Source organism: Scyliorhinus torazame, chromosome 17 (genome assembly GCF_047496885.1).
Source record: "Scyliorhinus torazame isolate Kashiwa2021f chromosome 17, sScyTor2.1, whole genome shotgun sequence".
NCBI lineage: Eukaryota > Metazoa > Chordata > Chondrichthyes > Carcharhiniformes > Scyliorhinidae > Scyliorhinus > Scyliorhinus torazame.
In genome coordinates, this window is record NC_092723.1 from 59,190,779 (window position 1) to 59,213,038 (window position 22,260).

Genomic DNA, 22,260 nt, shown 5'->3' on the forward strand with positions numbered 1-22,260 from the left:
TTGTAAAGTCCAAACCCTGACCTGGGCAGAATAGGGATGTGCTGGGGAGGGCAAAGGTGAGACTGTGGGCTCGAGTTCCGATACTTGTTTTGCCGCTGATCGATTTTAGTAGAAAATATCAGTAATCTTACAACTAATATTTCCACACCATTAAACATAGTGGGGGGATTAAAAAAAAGACTTCTGTTTTATGAATCAAACTTTTAGTGTCTGATTTAAGTCTTAGAAAGTTTCAGACAACTCGTTTCCAAAACAGGACTGTTTGATCGAAATATGGGAACTTAGCAGCCCTCCACATACTGTTGCCTGCAATGGGCCAGCTCTGCTGGCATAGGTAGCTACAGAAGCTCCGGCTCCTGGCACCACTCTTGTTTGCATCTGTGCAAACAGAAGGACAGAAGTTTAAGAGCAATGTTGAGATGGCATTAATTTTCTCAGGCCGTCATACTGGCACAAAACCTGCAGCTGAAGAGTTGGATCAACGTTCAGCCTTGATTTGAAACACCGGTTGGATTCACTATAGATTGAACTTTATAAATCAAACATGCCTTTAGCATATTTTAAAATCATTGCAAAATCATAACAGAAGAAGAAACATATAGAATCCCGCCAATAGTCACTATCCTTATAAAAATCTGCTTTATAGTGGTCTAGAATTATTCATATCCTTGTGCAAACATAAGCCACACCAGTCACGATGAAGTAAAAGAAATATTTAATCACTACAATGGAATGAAGTATTTAACAGTGGGCTTAGTACAGTGAGATGCACTGTCCTTTAACACCATGCACCTGTGTTCCAATCCAACCCAAATAAAATCAGCTTGAAAGTTTGACTTTCGCTTTTTCCGATAGCTATTTTGGGTCTGAATCAAGTCAAGTTTCAGTGACTCAATTACTAAGGGACATCAGACAACAACGTGAAGTTGCTCGCTAATCACAAGTGGCACACTAAAATGTTCCTATAGACTTTAACATAATTAATTTGCTCATTTTGGTCTGTAGTGGGAGGAAAATGTAGAATACGTATTACTGGAGACTTCAAAGAGTAAAAATGAACACTCCTGATTTTCATTTCTTCCTAATGAGTTAATGCCTTGTTAAAATAGCTGAGAAAATTTGATATGAGCACGTCGAGTGTTTATGTAATAATATCGACAATGGCAGACATGAAAGTATTTGTAATGCAAAAAGGAAGCAAAACTATTTTTCAGAATGATTTCCTGGTAGCAATGTTCACAGAATCAGCCAGTTTTATGTGAAATGAAAGTCACCATCGTCCCAGGGGACCACAGGATGCTCTCCCCTTTGAGAGAGAGAGAGCTGATTGGTGGTGATTTAACCTGAGGATCACCATACCTCAGGTGAAGGACAGGTTTTAGAAGTCGGGGCCTTCATGGCGCCTCAGCCAGTACGGGAATTGAACCTGTGCTATTGCATTGCTCTGTATCACCAGCCCTCCAGCCAACTGAGCTAACTTAAGTTTTATAATGAAGAAATGACAAATAATATAAGATCCGTTCAAGGATCGATAATGCTACATGAATATTTTTCCTTGTAATTTGAATACCTAATTGTATTTAGCTTGAACTATGAGTTCTTTTTGGGTTTGAATTTATTTAAAATTAAATATCTAATGTTTCACCCAATTGAATCATTTTTAGTAGGCAGGGATATGGCATAGTAAAACTCCAGAGATCAAGGTTACTGAATACAAGACCAGTACTCAGTGACAAAACTTTAATCATTGTAGAATCCAATTTAGCAACTGCTTGGGTAAAGAATTTCTAGGAAAGAGGTCCTCAGGATTCGGGCCAAAGCAATCTAATTCCCCTTTACCACTAGGCTGGAAATCCGACTGATCGATCAGCTTGGACAGATTACTTTGCAGCTTTGTTAAAGCTAAAACAAAAGAGGTATGTTGGCTTCCGAATAATGGCAGGTGCTTTTGCAGTTAGCAGTTTTCTGGGTCAGATTGCAGGAAAATGACAACTGACTGCCAGTTTGCTGGAACTACATTCCCAAACAAGCTCCCTTATTGTAAAGGCAAAATTGTTGGCTCACAAAAGATCCTCTTTATAAAAACCTCTACTTTCCTTTCCTGCCTTTCTTTTGCATCTGCTGACTTGCAACTTCCTCCGCGACTAGCTTCTTTGCTAAATTGAAGGTTACATTTTGCTCCTCATTAAGACTCTACCCCTTTGGCTAAAATTCAAATTGTAATTATTGGTGAGGAAAATGTTGATCAGGAGCATTTGGTTTAAAGTACTACTTAACGCTTTCAAAAAGATTTCCCACAATCGACCTCCTCACCATGGAATATCCATGCCCCTGCACATTTTGGCCTGGGACATTTGACCCCTATGTCTTCTCAGTGATCCTGAATATTTACTTAACAATACCTGCTAGTGTCCTAATGTAATGAAGGACTTATACTGCTCTCCCATTATGGAGCTTCTACTGATTCATTATTTTACAATGTGGTATTCTGTTCCACACATTAAAATGCGCTTCTTTCAATAACTATAAACATTTACATATTTACTGAGGATGCATTATATGCACTATTTTTAATGCATGGTTCGTGTTTTATTTCAGGATCTCAAAATTAAGTTTTTTGTATTGTAATGTCCCTAATACCCAATTATTCCTCAACATAGCTGATGAGGTGAACACATAAATTGCCTGAAAACCATTTCATATATTGAAAAAAAAAATCAAAATTGCACTAAAATGATATTAATATATTGTCCATAAACCCAAGGTAGGGCCAAAAGAGCGGCTAATCTTTGCATCATCAGAACTATACTTGTAATTCAAAGTTCTTGGAGATTCTTAAACCCCTTTCAGTTAATCAAATGTTGTGTTCCAGTTGTACTGTTTGATACAAGGTTGAGCATCATGAGAAATTGGGACAGACTAGCAGAGAAAAGGAAAAAAAAACAACAAATTGAATATCTCAATTCAATTTAAAAAATGGCAATACAAAATCCAAACTTTTGTACATGTTCAAAAACGATTCTCAAGTGCAAATAAATTCCAAAATTATTAATGCGCAACATAGAAATCCTGTCACTTTTCATTATGTGTGATTTGCGGGTGGTGTCAAGGTACACTGCAGTGGAGACGGTAAAGGCTTCCTTGCAGATATAAATATTGTCATCTTTCTGTAGAAAAAAACTTCCATTCAAACATCCAACAGGAGAAAGTAATCATTGCACTTTCTTTTCTTATACAGGGAAAAAAAAACACACACAATGCAGACAGAAAGTCCTAGTGCATAAAGTATGCTTGCATACGGAGCAGGCTTTGGATGCGCTCCCAGCAGTCATATATACCAGCGCACACATAAATATAAGGAATGAACAGTCTTCGTTATGATGGACTGAGAGCTATAAATAACGTACAGTGAAGTATGAACTGGGATCCTTTTGAAGAAAGCCACAAAAAAGTCAGCATAGTGAAATATTACGGTTACAAAGCTGTAAAAATAAAATTCAGTGGGTCATTTTATCGCCTTTGCCCAGTCAAGCTATTTGTAGGGCCTGAGAAAGCTGGAAACTTTGGAGCGAAGCAGTTTGATAAAAGATCTTGGTAGCATCTCATTGGACTCCTGTGCTGTGTACTTGAAGTAATTTTGCGGATGTGCCAATACATCAAAGAGAGCTTTAATCAGCTTCTTGTCCTGCAAGATTAAAAAAAATAACATCACCACGTAATACCATTTTGTGCTTAATATTATGCAGACATTATTAATACTCAAGTCTATTACATGCTTTACCACTCTACAGATGCCACATTTCAAAATACCACACTTTGTTACTGGTGTAAAATAAGAGTTTAAAAAAGGAAGACAATAATTTCATGATCAGTTCTTCTGATCAGAAGCTCCATATCACAGGCAGCTATAATTTACTTTTTATTGACTGTAGAGGGGTTTAGAACTGGTTTAGTTAGTAGAATAATTCACTTTGGTGGGAAGAATAGAATGGCATATTTTTTGACCCTGGAGGCCGAGCGCCATTGGTCGCAGGCGGGATCTTCCGGTCCTGCTGATGTCTACAGCGTATTGGTTGGCTTGCTCGTCCCACCGCCAGGGAACCCGCTGCGGGGTGTCACCTTCGGTAGGGCCAGAAGATCCCGCTGGCGGGGAGGGACGGAAAATACCATCTAAAATATTTTGAAAAAGTGAGAGAGATCAGTAAATGTTGTTATTTAGAGGGAATTTGGCGCCCTTGTACATGAAGCACTGGAAGTTAACACACAGGTACAGCTATTAGGAAAGCAAATTGTATCTTAGCCTTTATTGCAAGAGGGTTGGAGTATCAGCAAGGGTAGTCTTGCTTCCATCAGACAGGACTTTGGTGAGACCAAAGCTGGAGAACAGTTTTGGTCTCCTGACTGAAGAAAGGAAATACTGGGAGTGCAACGAAGATTCACTAGGTTGATTCCTGGGATGACAGGATCGATCCTACGAGGACGGCTGGAAAAAAACGATCTTCTGTGGAGTTTAGAAGAATGAGAGGCGATCCCACTGAGAGAGGTTTTTTGCTCCTGACTGGAAAATCTAGAACTAACCATTAGTATAGCAGGATAAAGGTTTGTCATTGAGGACTGAGATGAGGAGAAATTTGTTTCACACACAGTGTTATGAATGTTTGGAATTCTCAATCGTAGAAATTGATACATTTTGGACATTAAGGGAATTAAGGGATATGAGAATATGGCATGAAAGTGTAGTTGCTGAGATTTTCCTAATTAACCTACTTCCCCAAATAAAATATCTGAGGAGTCCTCAAATGTACAGTTCCGTTGAGCCCAACCCTTTCGTGTAAAAAAAAATTTAGAGTACCCAATTATTTTTTCCAATTAAGGGGCAATTTAGTGTGGCCAATCCACCTAACCTGCACATCTTTGGGTTGTGGGGCTGAAACCCACACAGACATGGGAGAATGTGCAAACTCCACACGGGCAGTGACCCAGGGCCGGGATTCGAACCCGGGTCCTCAGAAATGCTAACCATTGTGCCACGTGCCGCCCCGAGCCCAACCCTTTCTTAACAGTTATAAATCGCACCCATGCTCCAGCTTCCACACTGATGTGGGCCACTTCTTATGAGTTACTTACAATATTCATTAAAGGTTTCACTGAAAAAGATGAACATTAAAAAAAATCATTGCATGAAGTGACTATTTACCAGATATCTAACGTGTCTCGTTTTTAACAATGTACATGAAAATACAAACAAAGTGCAAAAGCCGTCTTCCTCCCTTACAAGTCCCACCTTTATTAACCTCCTACTCCAAACCAAGCTAACCCCCAACCCCCCACCCCCCCCCCCCCCCCTTCTGCTGACGGTTCATTTTCCCCAAAGAAGTCGACGAACGGCTGCCACCTCCGGGCGAACCCTAACATTGACCCTCTCAGGGCGAACTTGATTTTCTCCAAACAGAGAAAACAAGCCATGTCCGATATCCAGGTCTCCGTCTTCGGGGGCTTTGGGTCCCTCCAAGCTAATAGTATCTGTCTCCGGGCTACCAGGGAAGCAAAGGCTAGAACGTCTGCCTCTTTCTCCTCCTGGATTCCCGGGTCTTCCGACACTTCGAAAATCGCCACCTCTGGACTCGGTGCCACCTTTGTTTTCAACACTTTGGACATGACATCCGCAAACCCCTGCCAGAATCCCCTAAGCTTCGGGCATGCCCAGAACATATGGAATGGTTCGCTGACCCGCCTGCACACCTTGCACACCTATCTTTTACCCCAAAGAACCTGCTCATCTGGACCACTGTCATGTGAGCCCGGTGAACGACCTTGAACTGTATCAGGCTGAGCCTGGCACATGATCTGGACGCGTTGACTCTACTCAATGGGCCCGCCCAGAGACCATCCTCTATCTCTCCTCCTAACTCCTCTTTCCACTTACGTTTCAACTCCTTGGTCTGCATCTCCTCTGACCCCATAAGATCCTTGTAAATGTCAGAAACTCTCCCTTTTCCTACCCACCCTCTGGAAACTACCCTGTCCTGTATCCCCCTTGGCGGCAGGAGCAGGAAGGTTGAGATCTGCCTGCGTAGGAAGTCCCACGCCTGCAGGTAACTAAACTCATTCCCTCTTGTCAATCCAAATTTCTCCTCCAACTCCCAGGGTAGAAGAGCTCCCCTCTATAAACATATCTCCCATCCTCTCAATCCCTGCTCTCTGCCATCTCCGGAACCCTCCATTCAGCCTCCCCGGGGCAAACCGGTGATGATTGCAGATTGGAGACCAGACCGATGCTCCCTCCGCTCCCACATGTCTCCTCCATTGCTCCAGACTCTCAGGGCCACCACCACCATGGGGCTGGTGGAGTACCATTCCGGCGGGAACGGCAGAGGCGCCATTACTAATGCACCCAAACTAATGCCCTTGCATGATGCCGCCTCCATACGCTCCCACACCGACCCTCCACCCACCACCCACTTCCTAATCATGGCTATATTCGCCGCCCAGTAATAATTACTATCGTTCGGGAGTGCCAGCCCGCCCTTCCCCTGGCTCCGCTCCAGAATCCCCTTTTTTACTCGTGGGGTCTTACCCGCCCATACAAAGCCAGTGATCACATTATTGACCCGTTTAAAGAAGGACCGTGGAATAAAGATGGGGAGACACTGAAACACAAACAGGAATCTCGGGAGGACCGTCATTTTCATTGTCTGCACCCTCCCAGCTAGTGACAACGGGTGCGCGTCCCACCGTCGGAAATCGTCCTTCATTTGGTCTACTAATCGGGCCAAATTTAACTTGTGTAGCCGCTCCCATTCCCGCGCCACCTGAATGTCCAGGTACCGAAAGCTTCCCCCTACCACCCTAAACGGCAGCTCCCCCAATCACCTCCCCTGTCCCCTTGCCCGATCGCAAACATCTCACTTTTCCCCATATTCAGTTTATAACCCGAAAACCGGCCAAATTCCCCCAGAAGCCTCAATTTCTTCCATCCCTACTAGTGAGTCCGAAACATAGAGGAGCAGGTCGTCTGCGTATAGCGAGACTCTGTGTTCCACTCCCCCCCCCCCCCCCCCCCCCCCCCCCCCACCGGACCAGCTCCTTCCAGCCCCTTGAGGCTCTCAGCGCAATTGCCAGCAGCTCTATGGCCAACGCGAACAGCAGAGGGGAGAGGGGGCATCCCTATCTCGTCCCCTGATGCAGCCTGAAATAGTCCGATGTTGACCTGTTCGTCCGTACGCTCGCAACAGGAGCCTGATACAGCAGCCTGACCCAGTCAATGAAGCCCCGCCCAAATCCAAACCACCCCAGTACCTCCCACAGATATTCCCATTCCACCCAATCAAATGCCTTCTCTGCGTCCATTGCGACCACTACCTCCACGTCCCTACCTTCTGGGGACATTATAATCACATTTAACAACCTTCTTACATTGGCCGCCAACTGCCTACCCTTAACAAATACCCGTCTGGTCCTCCTCAATCACGTCCGGAACGCAGTCTTCAATCCTAGAGGACAAGATTTTGGCCAACAGTTTGGCATCCACATTTAGTAAGGATATCGGCGTATAGGACCTGCATAGCTCCGGGACCTTGTCCCGCTTCAGGATCAATGAGATAGTGGCCGGTGACATAGTCGGGGGAAGCACCCCATGCTCCTTTGCCTCATTGAATGTCCTCATCAACAGCGAACCCACTATCCCAGAGAACCTTTTATAAAACTCCACTGGTGCCCGTCCGGCCCTGGGGCTTTACCCAACTGCATGGCCTTCAGACCCTCTGCTATTTCCTCCAACCCGATCGGGGCCCCCAGCCCTTCAACCAACCACCCCCCGTCCATCTTCGGGAACTTCAGCCCCCCTTAAAAAGTGCCTCATCCCCTCCGGCCCAGCTGGGGTCTCCGACTCATACAACCTGGTGTAAAACTCTTTGAACGCCTTGTTAACCCCTGCTGTATCTCCCTGCTGTATCTCGGACCAGGTTCCCGTCCCCGTCCTTTACTTTCCCTATCTCCCTGGCTGCCTCCCTCCTTCTGAGCTGCTGCGCAAGCATTCTGCTAGCCTTCTCTCCATGTTCATAAATTGCCTCCCTCGCCTTCCTCAGCCGCTCCACTGCCTTCCCTGTAGTTAACAAGCCAAACTCCGCCTGTAGCCTCCCTCGCTCCCTTCGAAGCTCTGCCTCTGGGGTCTCCACATACCTCCTGTCGACCTGCAATATCTGCTTTATCAGTCGGTCCGTCTCTGCCTTCTCCCTGTGGCCCGTATCGAGATCAGCTCCCCTCTAACCACCGCCTTCAATGCCTCCCAGACCACCACTGCCGAAACTTCACCCGTGTCGTTGACTTCTAGGTAGTTCTGAATACATTTCCTCAGCCGCCCACACACCTCTTCATCAGCTAAACGGCCCACGTCCAACCTTCCGTGCGGGCGCTGGCTACACTCCTTGCTAACCTGTAGGTCAACCCAGTGCGGGACATGATCCGAGATTGTGATCGCCGAATACCCCGTGTCCACTACCCCCGTCAGTAGAGTCCTGTTCAAAATAAAAAAAGTCAATCCGGGAGTACACTTTATGCACAGGTGAGTAGAAGGAGAACTCCTTCACTCTCAGCCGCCCAAATCTCCATGGGTCCACCCCCCCCATTTGCTCCATAAACCCCTTTAGCTCCTTTGCCCATTGCTGGCACCCTACCATCCGGGATCTTCCCCAACATCCTCTTTATGAACTCCACATCATCCCAATGTGGCGCGTACACATTCACTAGTACCACCGGCAGCCCCTCCAGCGACCCACTGACCATAATGTACCGGCCTCCCACATCAGCAACTATTCTTCCCGCCTTGAATAACACACGCTTATTAATCGGGATCGCAACCCCTCTAGTCTTAGAATCCAGCCCCGAGTGAAAAACCTGTCCGACCCATCCCTTCCTTACTCTAATCTGATCAATTACTCTGAGGTGTGTCTCCTATAACATCACCCCATCCGCCTTCAGTCCCCTCAAATGCGCGACCATGCTTGCCCTCTTAACCGGCCCATTTAGCCCTCTTACGTTCCATGTGATCAGCCTGGTTGGGAGGCTTATTGCCCCTCCCCACCTTTCGCTAATCAAGTATCATCTTTCTTGGGCCAGTCTCCAGCCCACGCCCCGCGCATCCGCCGGCCCGCCCCCAGGCAGCCTCCGCCCCCGACCTCCTATCTGTTCCACAGCAAAAGTCCCTCCCCCATCAGCAGAACATTCCCCCCCCCCCCACAGTAACAGCACAATGTAAACCAACCCCTTCAACAAGCATAACATCTGCTCACCTCCCACTGCACTATCTAACGTGTCTCTTAATGTGCTTGTAGTTTGTGCTGAGCATCATGTTGGATGACTGAATAAGAGGAATTCTATCTAATGTGTGACTATATGCATCCTTATTGATCCATATCTGCAAATCCTGACACTGGCCACTGGAGGGTGCAGCACTAATTTATTTGCTGGAGCCTCTTGGCGAGGGTGATGTTTTTATATATTGTCTCATACGTGCTTCGAACTAAAATAAACAATATATGAACCTCATAATAAACAGCTTAATTCCAAAAACATGGGATGGGATTTCTGGTCATGCCCTCCCAAGACTGGAAATTCCCGCCCGAGATTAACGGATATTTTAATGGTCCGTCAAACTTCCCATCCCTCGGAATATTTATCCCATGGTACCATTTAACAAGAGCCTAGTCATTTTGTTGAAGCTTCCCCCTATGCCACTGCCTCTATACACGTTGGCTGAGGTCTAAAGGTTGTCCCTCATCTCCATCCAACAAACCACATTGCAACTGTGATGCCCGGTCCACAGTTCAAGTTTCCCAACCATGGCTCAGTGGCATGAAGAACTCAGCACAGTCAAACGCAAGTAATGTCAACAGTGGAAATCCTGCCACAATGCTCCCTGCAATGACAATGAACTGATGGACCTTAGAAGTAGTAGGGAAAGGGGAGTGAAAGGGAGGAGTTATGGAGGGCTGTGAATGGGAGGGGAGGGGGAATGAAGGGATGAGTGGCGGACAGGAAGTGAGGGAGAGGGAAGGGTAAATGGGATGTAGGGTGAAGAGCAGAAGTGATGGAGGAAAAGAGCAAAGGAAAGGAAAAGGGAGAGTGAAAGGGTAGGGAAAAAGGTGAGAGAAAGAATGAGAGAAAAAGAGGGAGGGATATATGATGGGAGGGCGGGAAGAAATGGGTAACAGGAAGACAGGGAGAGGCAGATGAAGAGATGTGAGAGGGTTGCGGAGAAGAAGTGGGAGAGAGATGGAGGCAAGAGGAAAGGAGGGGAAAAGAGGTGGGGGAGCAAGCTGAGTAAGGAAGGGGATAAGAAGGGGATGAGGGGGGAGAAAAACTGGGGAGAAGACTGGGAGGGGGGGAGGGGGGGGGGAAGAGAGAAGAGAGTAGGGGAGAGAAAAGTGGGGACAGCAATGGGGTTGACACAGTGACTGATGGCTCTTTCCCTTGCCAGAATTTCTATTCCCTTCCATCCAAGTGAATAACAGTGAGAAAGAAGGAAGGAGAATTGTCTGAGAGAAAAGAAAGGTGGAAGTAAGAGGAGAGATAAAGAAGGAATGAGCACCCTGGAGTCAAAAGATAAAATGAGAGTGGGAAGCCATTTTCTCTGATTTAACATCTATAACAACATGCACGATCTATTAATTTTCATAAGGTCTCATTGCCAATTACATAGCTAATGTCCCAGTATGTGTGGGACTATATAACCATTGTTTTGCGGATCACATCCAAACATCTTAAATAACAGACTCATTTACCTTTAGAATTTCCTGATGGTTTTCTGAAGCATATAATCTACCATCTCGGACAATGTCTTCGACAAGCTGCTCATAGTCCTCTAGAAAAGAAATGTAAAAGTCAGTCAAACAAACTTCCAATATTTTTCCTCTGTGCAGTTATAAATTTAACCATGTTCATAGGGAATAGATTAAAAAATATTCCTGACTTCCGGAGCCAAGATCCGTAAATGAGAAAAACTACTGACTCTGGATCCCAGCTGCAATTCTTAATAACAATGCAACATTGTTTGTACTATTTTTGATGTTTTAAGAAGATTACCATTTGCCTGTGCATATTTTAAAATCTTTTTTCCCTTTATGTTTCACATTCTTTCTTGCCCCTACCCGGCTTTCCAGTCTTATAGTTTCGAGAATCAGAATTTCCCAGTTAGCATTGTGGGGTCAGCTTCTCCACCTTTCGCGATGTGTCCTTGAAGTGCACCTTAGAGTAACTGATCAGGTTAGATTCAGGAAGGGATGGGTCGGACAGGTTTTTCTCGATGCGTGGATCGGCTGGTAACACTGTCGCCCCCTGAGTCAGAGGGCAGAGAGTCCAATTCCCACTTCAGACACTTAAACATAACAACCTAGGCTGACATTTCAGTGCAGTGCTGAGGGAATGGCTGCAACTGTTGGTGATTCTGTCTTTTGGATGAAGAAATTAAACAGGGGCCTTATCTCCACTCTCAGTGTAAGTCAAAGATCCATGGCACTGTTTTGAGGAAGAGCAGAGGAGTTATCCCTGCTGTCCTGACCAATATCTGTATAGGCTATTAAAAGACTTGCGGAGTTTTCTGTCTGTATTAACATTAAAAGAACAACAGACTATCTGGTCAATTATGTTTGTTTGGGTTTACTGTGATCAAATTGGCTGCTGGATTTCCTACGTTGCACCAATGACTAACACTTCAAAAGCATTGGCTGAAAAGCAATTGGGGCACACTAAGGTGATGAAAGGCATTACAGTGTACAAATATAAAAGCAAATTACTGTGAATGCTGGAATCTGAAACAAAACCGGTATACAAATGCAAATCTTTCTTTTAGAATCTGGGGCGTCATTCTCCGACCCCCCGCCGGGTCGGAGAATCGCCGGGGGCTGCCGTGAATCCCGCCCCCGCCGGTTGCCGAAGTCTCCGGCACCGGATATTCGGCGGGGGCGGGAATCGGGCCGCGCCGGTTGGCGGGCCCCCCGCTCGATTCTCCGGCCCGGATGGGCCGAAGTCCCGCCGATAAATTGCCTGTCCCGCCGGCGTGGATTAAACCACCTTTTGAACGGCGGGACAAGGCGGCGTGGGCGGGCTCCGGGGTCCTGGGGCGATCTGGCCCCGAGGGGTGCCCCCGCGGTGGCCTGGCCCACGATCGGGGCCCACCGATCCGCGGGTGGGCCTGTGCCGTGGGGGCACTCTTTCCCTTCCGCCTCCGCCACGGTCTCCACCATGGCGGAGGCGGAAGAGACTCCCTCCACTGCGCATGCGTGGGAAACTGTCAGCGGCCGCTGACGCTCCCGCGCATGCGCCGTCCGGGGATGTCATTTCCGCGCCAGCTGGCGGGGCAACAAAGGCCGTTTCCGCCAGCTGGCGGGGCGGAAATTCCTCCGGCGTCGGCCTAGCCCCTCAATGTTGGGGCTCGGCCCCCAAAGATGCGGAGCATTCCGCACCTTTGGGGTGGCGCGATGCCCGTCTGATTGGCGCCGTTTTGGGCGCCAGTCGGCGGACATCGCGCCGTTTCGGGAGAATTTTGCCCCTGTTTCATTCTAGCTTCCTTCAGCAATTCAATGAGATATTGCATGTACTCTTCCAGGGCAACTGGTGCTGGGGTGAGGATATTGACAATGGAGTTATTGGATCTTTGCTTTTGAGACACATTTGGGTCATTGCAAAAAAAGTGCACCATGAAACATTAAGATCTTAGTCACATGCACACCAATCAAGATGGGTATCTGTGAACAGCACATGACAAGGCTCACTCACCATCATAGGTGACATAAGGTATTTGGAACCCTTTGGCGCCATTTGCTTCATTCGTTTTGAAGTTGACCCACAGTTTGCGGGACCTGGCAGTGAAGGCTATTGGCCGCTCGTAGGTCTGGCACGTTTCATATGTTGTGATTGAAGTAGGCAAAGCTGTTAACAAAATTTCAGAATTGAGAAAGTTAAGAAAAGAATTCCAACTGCTCCCACTTTTACAAACATTCTCTTGTAAACGAGAAAGGAAGAAATAAGGCAAGTTAAAAATTGACATTTAATTTTCATGGTTTTACTCCTCCCTTCTTCTCATGAAGATCCTGTTTTAGGCAATACATTTCTACAACTGGCAAGAAGCTATTCAGGACGTACGAGGTGGCCAATGTTCAGATTAGCCCTTACTGGGATTGCTGGTAGAATAGAAGGCAATTTTCTTCTCACTAAACAGGCTTGCACTCAACCCACGTAACTCTGGATTTAGCAGAAGCTATGGGTCCTGACATCATCTCGGCTGTAGTGCTGAAGACTTATTTATGCTCCAGATCTAGTCCACATCCCTAGCAAAGCTACAAAACCTGCATCTACCCAACAATGTGGAAAATTGCTAAAGTATGCCCTGTCCAAAAAAAAGCAGGACTATTCCAATCAAGCCAATTAGTACTCCATCAGTCCACCCTCAATCATCAAGCGGAACTTACTTAGAAATAACCTGCCCACCGATGCTCAGTTCTGTCAAGGCCACGTTACAGCCCCCAAACATGGACAAAGGATCTGAATTCCGGAGGTGACGTGAGAGTGACTGCCTTGACATCAAAGCAGAAGTTGTGTGGTATCAAGGAGCCCTAGAAAAATTGAAGTCAACGAGAAGCAGGGAAAAAGCCTCCACTGGTTGGAGTCATACCCAGCACAAAGTAAGATGGTTGTGGTGGTTGGAGGTCAATCATCTCAGGCCCAGGATATCACTGCAGAAGTTCATCAGAGTAGTGTCCTATGCCCAATCATCTTCAGCTGCTTCAGAAATTATCCTCCCTCCATCATATGTTAAGTAATGGGTACGCGGTACATACTCATGCGACTTGGCCAATGTTGTCTACCTCATACGCTGCAGGAAAGGATGTCCCGAAGCGTGGTACATTGGCGAGACCATGCAGACGCTGCGATAATGAATGAACGGACATCGTGCGACAATCACCAGGCAGGAATGTTCCCTTCCAGTCGGGGAACACTTCAGCAGTCAAGGGCATTCAGCCTCTGATCTCCAGGTAAGCGTTCTCCAAGGCGGCCTTCAGGACGCGCGACAACGCAGAATCGCCGAGCAGAAGCTTATAGCCAAGTTCTGCACACATGAGTGCGGCCTCAACCGGGACCTGGGATTCATGTCGCATTACATTCATCCCCCACCATCTGGCCTGCGAAATCCTACCAGCTGTCCTGGCTTGACACAATTCACACCTCTTTAACCTGGGGGTTACCCCATCTCTGGATCTGTAAAGATTTAATCACCTGCTAATGCTCACATTCCAAGCATTGTCTGGCGTCTTTGAATTTGTCTATATATATATATACGTTTCTGGAGCATACATCTTCATTCACCTGAGGAAGGAGCAGCGCTCCAAAAGCTAGTGACATTGAAACAAACCTGTTGGACTTTAACCTGGTGTTGTAAAACTTCTTAATGGGTTAAGAGACATTGCAATTAGTTGTCTCATTTATGTTAAGTATCCATTAATTGACACTGATATGTAAAAGGGCTTCAGGTGGTCTCTGTCAGGTGATGTATAGTGAGAGATTTGGGCAAAGGCTGTTGGAAGGAAATAAATGTGTGTTTGTGAAAAAGGGACAAAACTTTAGACTCTTCATATCACAGCAACTAAACGTCTAACATCATAAAATTAAAAGAGGGAATATTCGCTGATGCTTGCACAATGTGCAGTACCATCTGCAACTTCTCAGATACTGAAGCAGTGCATATCTGCATGTACCAAGATGTGGATAACATTCAGACTTGAGCTGATAAGTGGCAAGTTACATTTGTGCCACACAAGTGCCAGGCAATAATCGCAAAAGTGAATCTTTTCTCCTTGATGTTTAATGGCATATCTTCACTGAACCCCTCACTATCAACGGAGGTTACCATTGATCAGAAACTTAACTGGATCAGTCAATAAATACTGTGCCTACAAGGGCAGGTCAGAGGCTGGGAATTCTGTGGAGAACTTCCTGACTCCTCAAAGCGTGTTGACCATCTACAAGGTACAGGTCAGGAATACTCTCTACTTGCCTGGATAAGTGCAACTCCAACAACTCTCAGCAAGCTTTGCTAGTTACTTCCTCAAATAACTCTTTCAAAAAAAAAGTCAAACATGATTTTCCTTTCACAAAACCATGTTGGCTCTGCCTGATTGTATCGAGATTTTCTAGGTGACCCACTATAAGCTCAAAAATAGATTGCAGCATTTTCGTTATGGCAGATGTTAGGCTAATTGGTCTATAGTTTCTTACTTTCTTTCTCCCTTCTTCCTTGAATAGAGGAGTAACATTTGCTTTTTTTATGTGATGGGACCTTTTGAAAAATTAAAACCAATGCATCTACTATCTCAGCAGCTACTTCCATTAAGACCCTAGGACGAAGTCCACCAGGTCCTGGGGACTTGTCAGCTTTTAGTTCTGTTACAATCCAGCTGAGGTTAATACTGGACAAGTCCGATCCCAGGATGAAACTTGGCATGATAGGTCCTATTTTGTTTTTTTAGAAACTGTGGAAGAGTGTTACTGAACAATGGTCTACTGATGAACTTTTAATACAAAGAATAAAATATATATTAAATTAGAAAAATGAACTCAATCACGCTAAACAAAAAGGTTGAAAAGATCTCAATACAAACACTAGGGGCGCTATTCTCCCCCCCCCCCCTCACGCCGGGTGGGAGAATCGCCGGGGTGCCGCGTGAATCGCGCCATGCCGCCCCGACCCCCGCACGCGATTCTCCCACCCCCCGGAAACCAGCGGCGCGCGATTCGCACTGGGCTGCTCAGAGGACTGGCGAGCGGCGATTTTCTGGCCCGGATGGGCCGAGCGGTCGCTACGACACGACAGGTTCCCGCCGGCGCCGTCCACCCCTGGTCGCTGCTGGCAGGAACTCTGCAGGAACGCTGGGGGGGGGGGGGGGGGCTGTGGGGAGGAGGGGGACTCCTTAAACGGGATGGCCTTCGATCGGGGCCCACTGATCGGCGGGCCGGCCTCCCCCCCCCCACCCCCCAGTACGCGCAGGAATTGGGCTGCCCCAACTGCGCATGCGCGGGTTGGCACAGCGCCCATTTGGGGCCCCGTAAGGACGCTGGAGCGGCGTGAATAGGTCGTGTCCGGGCCCTGTTTGCGCCGTCGTGAAACGCAACGGCGTTCACGACGGTGCAAACACTTGGCCTCAATGTTGGAGAATCGCCCCCAAGAAGACACTTCAAATTCCCATTATTCCTTTACCCCAGCAATATCTTTACAGACACATAAACCAGTAAAGGGTTACCACTAGCTTGTCACAAAGCTTTCTCACGTGGGACTGTCACAGTTGCAAACATTTTTCTTTTGGTGAATTCCTGAGTATTCACTTAATGCTACCCACCCAACTCATATCTCTCCCTGAGACTCTGAAAAACTGCACTCTAACTTTGCTGTTTCTTCCACTGCAAAGCAAACAAATGAGTTCCATAACTCAGTCTTCCAGTAGCACCGCCACTAAACTGATTGCTTTACTAACTATTCAGTCAACGACTGTCCCCAGTAGCCTTGTAGTCTTTCTTAAAATGCCTGTCCTCTCTCTGACACACGTTGAACTCTTTCTCTACTCCCATTTTTTCAGTGTCTGTGTTACAGGATCACTGTACCTCAGCAACAGTTAAGCTTTCTTATTACCCCCATTGTCTAAACTGAGCTTTAAAACCTTTTTAACCCACCTCTTTAACTTAATGGGTGGTAAAACCTCATTAAAAATGCATCTATACAAACAACAGACTCCCAGGTGTTATGATCCAGCTAATGTAAATATTGGACAGATCGATCCCAGATCAAAACCTGATTTGATAGAACCTAATTTCTCTTTTAAAATGTGGAGGACAGTTACTGAACACATTCCCAGGAGTCTTCCTGTGTACTTTTAATCATAGAATTTACAGTGCAGAAGCAGGCCATTCAGCCCATCAAGCCTGCCAGCCCAGGAGCAGCATGGTGGCGCAGTGGATAGCACTGCTGCTTCACGGCGCCGGCGTCCCAGGTTCGATCCTGGCTCTGGGTCACAGTCCGTGCGGAGTTTGCACATTCTCCCTGTGTCTGCGGGGGTTTCTCCCCCACAACCCAAAGATGTGCAGGATAGGTGGAGTGGCCAAGCTAAATTGTCCCTTAATTGGAACAAAAAATGAATTGGACACTTTAAATTTAAAAAACGTCTGCACCGGCCCTTGGAAAGAACACCCTACTTAAGCCCACACCTCCACACTATCCCCGTAATCCAGTAACCCCATCGAACCTTTTTTGGACACTAAGGGCAATTTAACATGGCCAATCCACCTAACCTGCACATCTTTGGACCGAGGGAGGAAACCAGAGCACCGGAGGAAACACACGCCGAGAATCAAGCCTGGGACCCTGGAGCTGTGAAGCAACAGTCTTAATACAAAGAATAAAAGGTTTATTAAACAAGAAAAATGAAATATGTTACACTAGACAAAAAAGTTGGAAAGATTTCAATAGAAGTTCCAGTAAATGGTTCAAATTACACTATCCCTTCACCCCAACTATACCTTTACAGATAGATAACATAATTTACAATATCTATCTTATAGTCTAATGTGGCAGGTAAGTATGGAGTCAGCTACACTAGTGGGCCACATCGCCCGCATGCCTGACACCAAACTCCTGAAACAAGCTTCGACATGCCAAACGAGCCCCAGGGGGGCAAAGGAAATGCTTCGGACATCTTCAAAGCCTCCTTGAAAATGTGAAACCTCCCGACATCTGTGAATCCCTAGCCCAAGATCGCCTGAAGTGGAGAGAAAACATCTTGGAAGGAGCTGGGCACTTCGGGTTTCATCGCCGAGAGAAAGCTGAAGCCAAGTGCCAACAGTGACACCCGGGGTACCCTACCCACCCACTCCACCGTCTGCACCACCATTGACAGAGAATGTAGGTTGTGTACTGGACTCCTCGGTTACTTGAGAAGCCACTTTTAGTTTGGAAGCAAGTCATCCTCAACTCCCAGAGACTGCCTAAGGGTCAGACACACCTCAGGGTCGAAAACGAGTGACAGATACCAGCAAAGCAGATCTCATGGATTTCACATCATCACCCACAACCCCACACCCCAAACCCCATCCTTGTTCCATCGTGAACCACCAGGTCTCACTGAAATTCTGTCTTCTCATGAAAGCTTCCAATCTCCACGCTCGAAGAATTCACCTTGTAATGCTCTCTTAAATTTTGTTTCCACTCGGATGCCTTCAACAAGGATCTACCTCCCAAAGTTTCGATCTCGCCTTCCAAAACTTGTTTTGCCTGGGCCTGCATATACACTCAGGGTGTGATCTACCGGCCATGTTCAGACTGGGAACATGACCTGGCCGGTAGATGCCGGGTGAGGCCTCCCGCGGGTAGATGCCGGGAAGGCAGCCACGACACCTCGCGGGATCTACCAATGTCCCATGAGGTGGTGCGACCAGAATCCTGCCCACAATGGGTAGGCCCAGGCCGTGTGTTCTTAAGTAAGTTTTAAACCTACTTAAGTGTACTTACCTGCGATCTACCGGCCTCCCCAGAGAGGCCTAAGCTGAGCGCCGTTCAGTACTGGTCCCCACAAATGTGGACCTGGTGGAACGGCACCCGGGGGATCTCCCAGGCCATCCAAGGCTCTTGGTTGGTCAGGGATAGGGCACGGTAGACCCCTTACACTCCACCTGGAACGTGGGCATGTTTGCACTGCCTAGGTTGTCCTATGTAATGAGGTTATTAATTAATACTGTCTTGTTGCACATTACCAGATCTAGAATAGGCTGATCTCTATTTGCCTGTAGAACGTGCTGCTATAAGGAACCATCCGGAAAACACTCTATGAACTCATCTCCCAGGTTACCTTTGCCAATATGATTTGTCCAATCTATATGTAAATTAAAATCACCCATGGTTATTGCCATACCTTTGTCACAAACCCCCAGTATTTCTTCTGTATACCCGATCCTACAGTACGGTTACTGTTAAGGGACCTAAAAACTACTCCCACAAATGACTTCCTACGTTTACTATTACTTATCTCAATCCAAACTGATCCCACATCTTGACTTTCTGAACCAAGGTCATCCCTCTCTAACGTACTAATGCCATCCTTAGATCATGCATATTTATTTTTATTTGTGCTGTCGATTCATCTATCTTGTGTCAAATGCCATGGATACTTTGATGCAACCTCTAGCCTCATCTTCTGGCACATTCTTAAGTTGGTACGCTTTGTCCCTTCCTGCTATGCTCTGATCTGATTATCATTTCCCTTACTGCTACGTTGCTCGCTTGCCTTGTTTTATCTCTTTAATTTATCACATCTTCCCACACTTGATCCCTTGCCGCCATTATTTAGTTTAAAGTTTTCCCTACCTCCATTATTGTATGATTCACCAGAACACCGTGCCAGCATGGTTCAAATGAAGACTGCCGCAATGGTACAGCTCCCACTTTTCCCAGTACTGATGCCAGTGCTCCATGAATCAAAACCCCATTTCTCCGACATCATTTAATTCTCTATTCTTATTTACCCTGCGTCAATTTGCTCTTGGCTCAGGTAATAATCCAGAGGTTATTCCCATGTGAACAGGTGCAGTGATTTGTCTCATTCCCGAGTTAGGGAAAGAATAATTAATCTTTATTGTTACCCAGTGAACATCTCCCTCCTGTGAGAGGATATGTTAGGACATTGGAGATGATAGATTCAGTTTTGGCTATAATGATAAATGATTGAAGATTCTGCTCGCACACCCCTGCCAAACCTCACAAGGGCTAGAGGTTGTGATACTTCGTGTGGAAATGACCAATAAAACAATACTCAGTCACACGTGGAGGTGAGGAAAGTGTCCTGTGTGATGCACAGCAGAACCGAAGTTAGAACTGTCCCGTCGAAACGTCTGATAACTTTACACTGTCACTTTTGTTGGATCAGTGCTGGTCTCAGCTCACACATTCAGCAACAACCTGCATTGATGCAACACCCTTAGCTTATTTTTAACATTATTCAAGGGATGCAACCGTGGCCTGCATTTATTGCCCTTGAGAGGGTGATGGTAAACTACCTTTTTTGAATATTGGTTTGCTGGGCCATTTCAGAGGGTACTTAATAGCTACTTTGCTATGGATCTGGGGTCACATGTAAGCCACGTCTTTCCCAGAGAGCAGTGGCGAACCTGATGGGTCTAAAAGCTGCCATGTTGGGAATTAGGCCACTGAATCATTGGTGCAGGCCTCTGGATTGTTAGTCCAGTAACTAATATGCTGCTGTGGTGTCTTACAGATGACTCAGGGAGTCCAAGTTACTATGGCAACGTACACTTTTACATGCATGTTTTAGCACAGAGCTGTGGATCATGGTAGTAGCGGCTCCAATTTTCTTTCTCTCATGGGGCTGACCAGGAACCTCTTCCGTTCTAACTGCCTGCCATTGGTATGTTAGAAGGATTTTGCAGGCTAACACTCAACCTGTCTGACCACATTACGAATGCACCTTCCTTGGCCATCAGGTCCTGGGGTGGGACTCGAACCCAGAGCTTTTTGCTCAGAGGCAGGGACACTACCAACTATGCCCCAAGACATTCCAATCTGCTAATAGAGCGCTCAGTAAATTAAAGGTGCTTTACGAAATGGGACGAGAAAGAATAGTTCAGAAGGGGAACCGATGCTGAGCCAGGGAGATTAGGAAAGGTGAACAACAATTTGGTCAAAAAGGTCATTTGGAGAATCGTTTAGAAGACGTAGAAGGGAAGAGTGGAGCTGAAGAGGTTTAGTGAGATTAGAGCCCAGGTTGATAAAAGCTCTTTACCAATGGTGAGTTGAAAGAATGGCGGGGAAGGGGCTAGCGAGGGACGCATCTAGTATAAAGTAGTTGAGAAACTTACAATTTTTCCTCATGACCAAAACATCGCCACAATCATCCTCAATGGGTAAGAAGATTTCAGGAACCACGATCAGAATTTTCCGTTTCGGAGGAGGGTTAATGTTCCAGGTGCACTCCACATTTGCTGGGTAGTTCCCGGGGTAGTTGGGGGATTCAATGTATCCTGTGTATTCCCCAAGCTCCCCGCCGCACTGACGATCTATAGGAAAGAGACACGTGGAATGCATAACTGACCTGAAGATGGACTGGAATCTCAGAAGGAACATAGCTGCTGGACACTTGTTGGCCTGCCCAGGAAAAATTTCAATCTCATTGGGTCGACATTTCTTAACACCAACATCACATGCTGATACTGAAACAGATACTAAAAACAAAAAACTAATTTTGCTTCCTCTCGCTTTTACCGCCAGTCTCCAACTGGATAGTTATCATGTGCACGATTAAAGTTGATGTTCTCCTGTTAGCCTGTCATGCTGAGGCTACTTGCAGTTCAGATTAAGTAACTCAAAACAGACCAGAGATTAAACTAAGGTTTTCACACCCCGTGGTGTGTTTTGTGGCAGTGGAGAGCCTGCTGATGTCAATAGGATTTCCCCGTCATTCGTACCCTCAGCTGCAAGGGAACCTGTGGAAGGGGGTCATCATCGGCGGGAATGGAAGACGGCTGGAACATTTGGCCATGGTTTCTATTGGCTGAAAACCAATGTTAAACTCTGTTTCCAACTAATTGAAAATCCATGAGGCACAATTCAACGGCCACGCTACTCCCGAAAAGCAGCTTACCGTGGTGCAGCGTGGCCGATGACAGCCGGGAGACCCTGTTCCCAGGATCTATCTGGCTCGCCACACCTTACAAGATCCACGCAATCTCGCGAGATGTTGCGATGTAAATCCCACCCACATTGGGCGGCACCATTCTTTGGCAAATCTGTATATTAGAGCAAGGCAGTAAGCCTCACCCCAAATGTGCAGATTCCCGAGATACCTGAGGCTTTGGAATTCAATCCCTTTGCCTCCGAGACCTCGGCCGAGTGCTATTCAACACTGGTCCCCACAAAAGAGGTCCAGACAGAAAGGCACTCATTGGGGTCTCCCAGGGGTTCGGAGGCCCCCAGCTGCATGCCCTTTGGACAGGGTAGTGCCCTGCTCTCGTGCGTTCGGGCTGGGGAGGGGGGGGAAGGGTGAGGTTGGGGATCGTTTCAGGGGCTTCGGAGATCGGGACGCCATTTCCAATCGTTTGCTATAATGGGCAGCTCCGCATGCCAGATCTTTCCATTGTAGCGAGAGTTTGGAAATGGCTGTACAAACGGAGCTATGTATGGCCTCGGCTGCGCGTTCCCCCTTCAGGCCC

The 22,260-nt window shown here is 46.7% G+C and overlaps 1 protein-coding gene across 2 annotated transcripts in view; it reads right to left on the minus strand.

The window, feature by feature from the left end:
* Positions 1-698: 698 nt before the first annotated feature.
* The window catches only part of LOC140393894 (signal peptide, CUB and EGF-like domain-containing protein 3), a 520,338-nt gene continuing 498,776 nt past the window's right edge, over positions 699-22,260 (minus strand). For both annotated transcript variants that reach the window (XM_072480490.1, XM_072480491.1), the window contains 4 exons: positions 20,911-21,108; positions 12,775-12,927; positions 10,782-10,861; positions 699-3,685 (listed from right to left, as the gene is read on the minus strand). In XM_072480490.1, the coding sequence (XP_072336591.1) occupies positions 3,533-3,685; positions 10,782-10,861; positions 12,775-12,927; positions 20,911-21,108 (584 nt within the window). In that variant the 3' untranslated portion in view covers positions 699-3,532. The remainder of the gene's footprint in view (positions 3,686-10,781; positions 10,862-12,774; positions 12,928-20,910; positions 21,109-22,260) is intronic.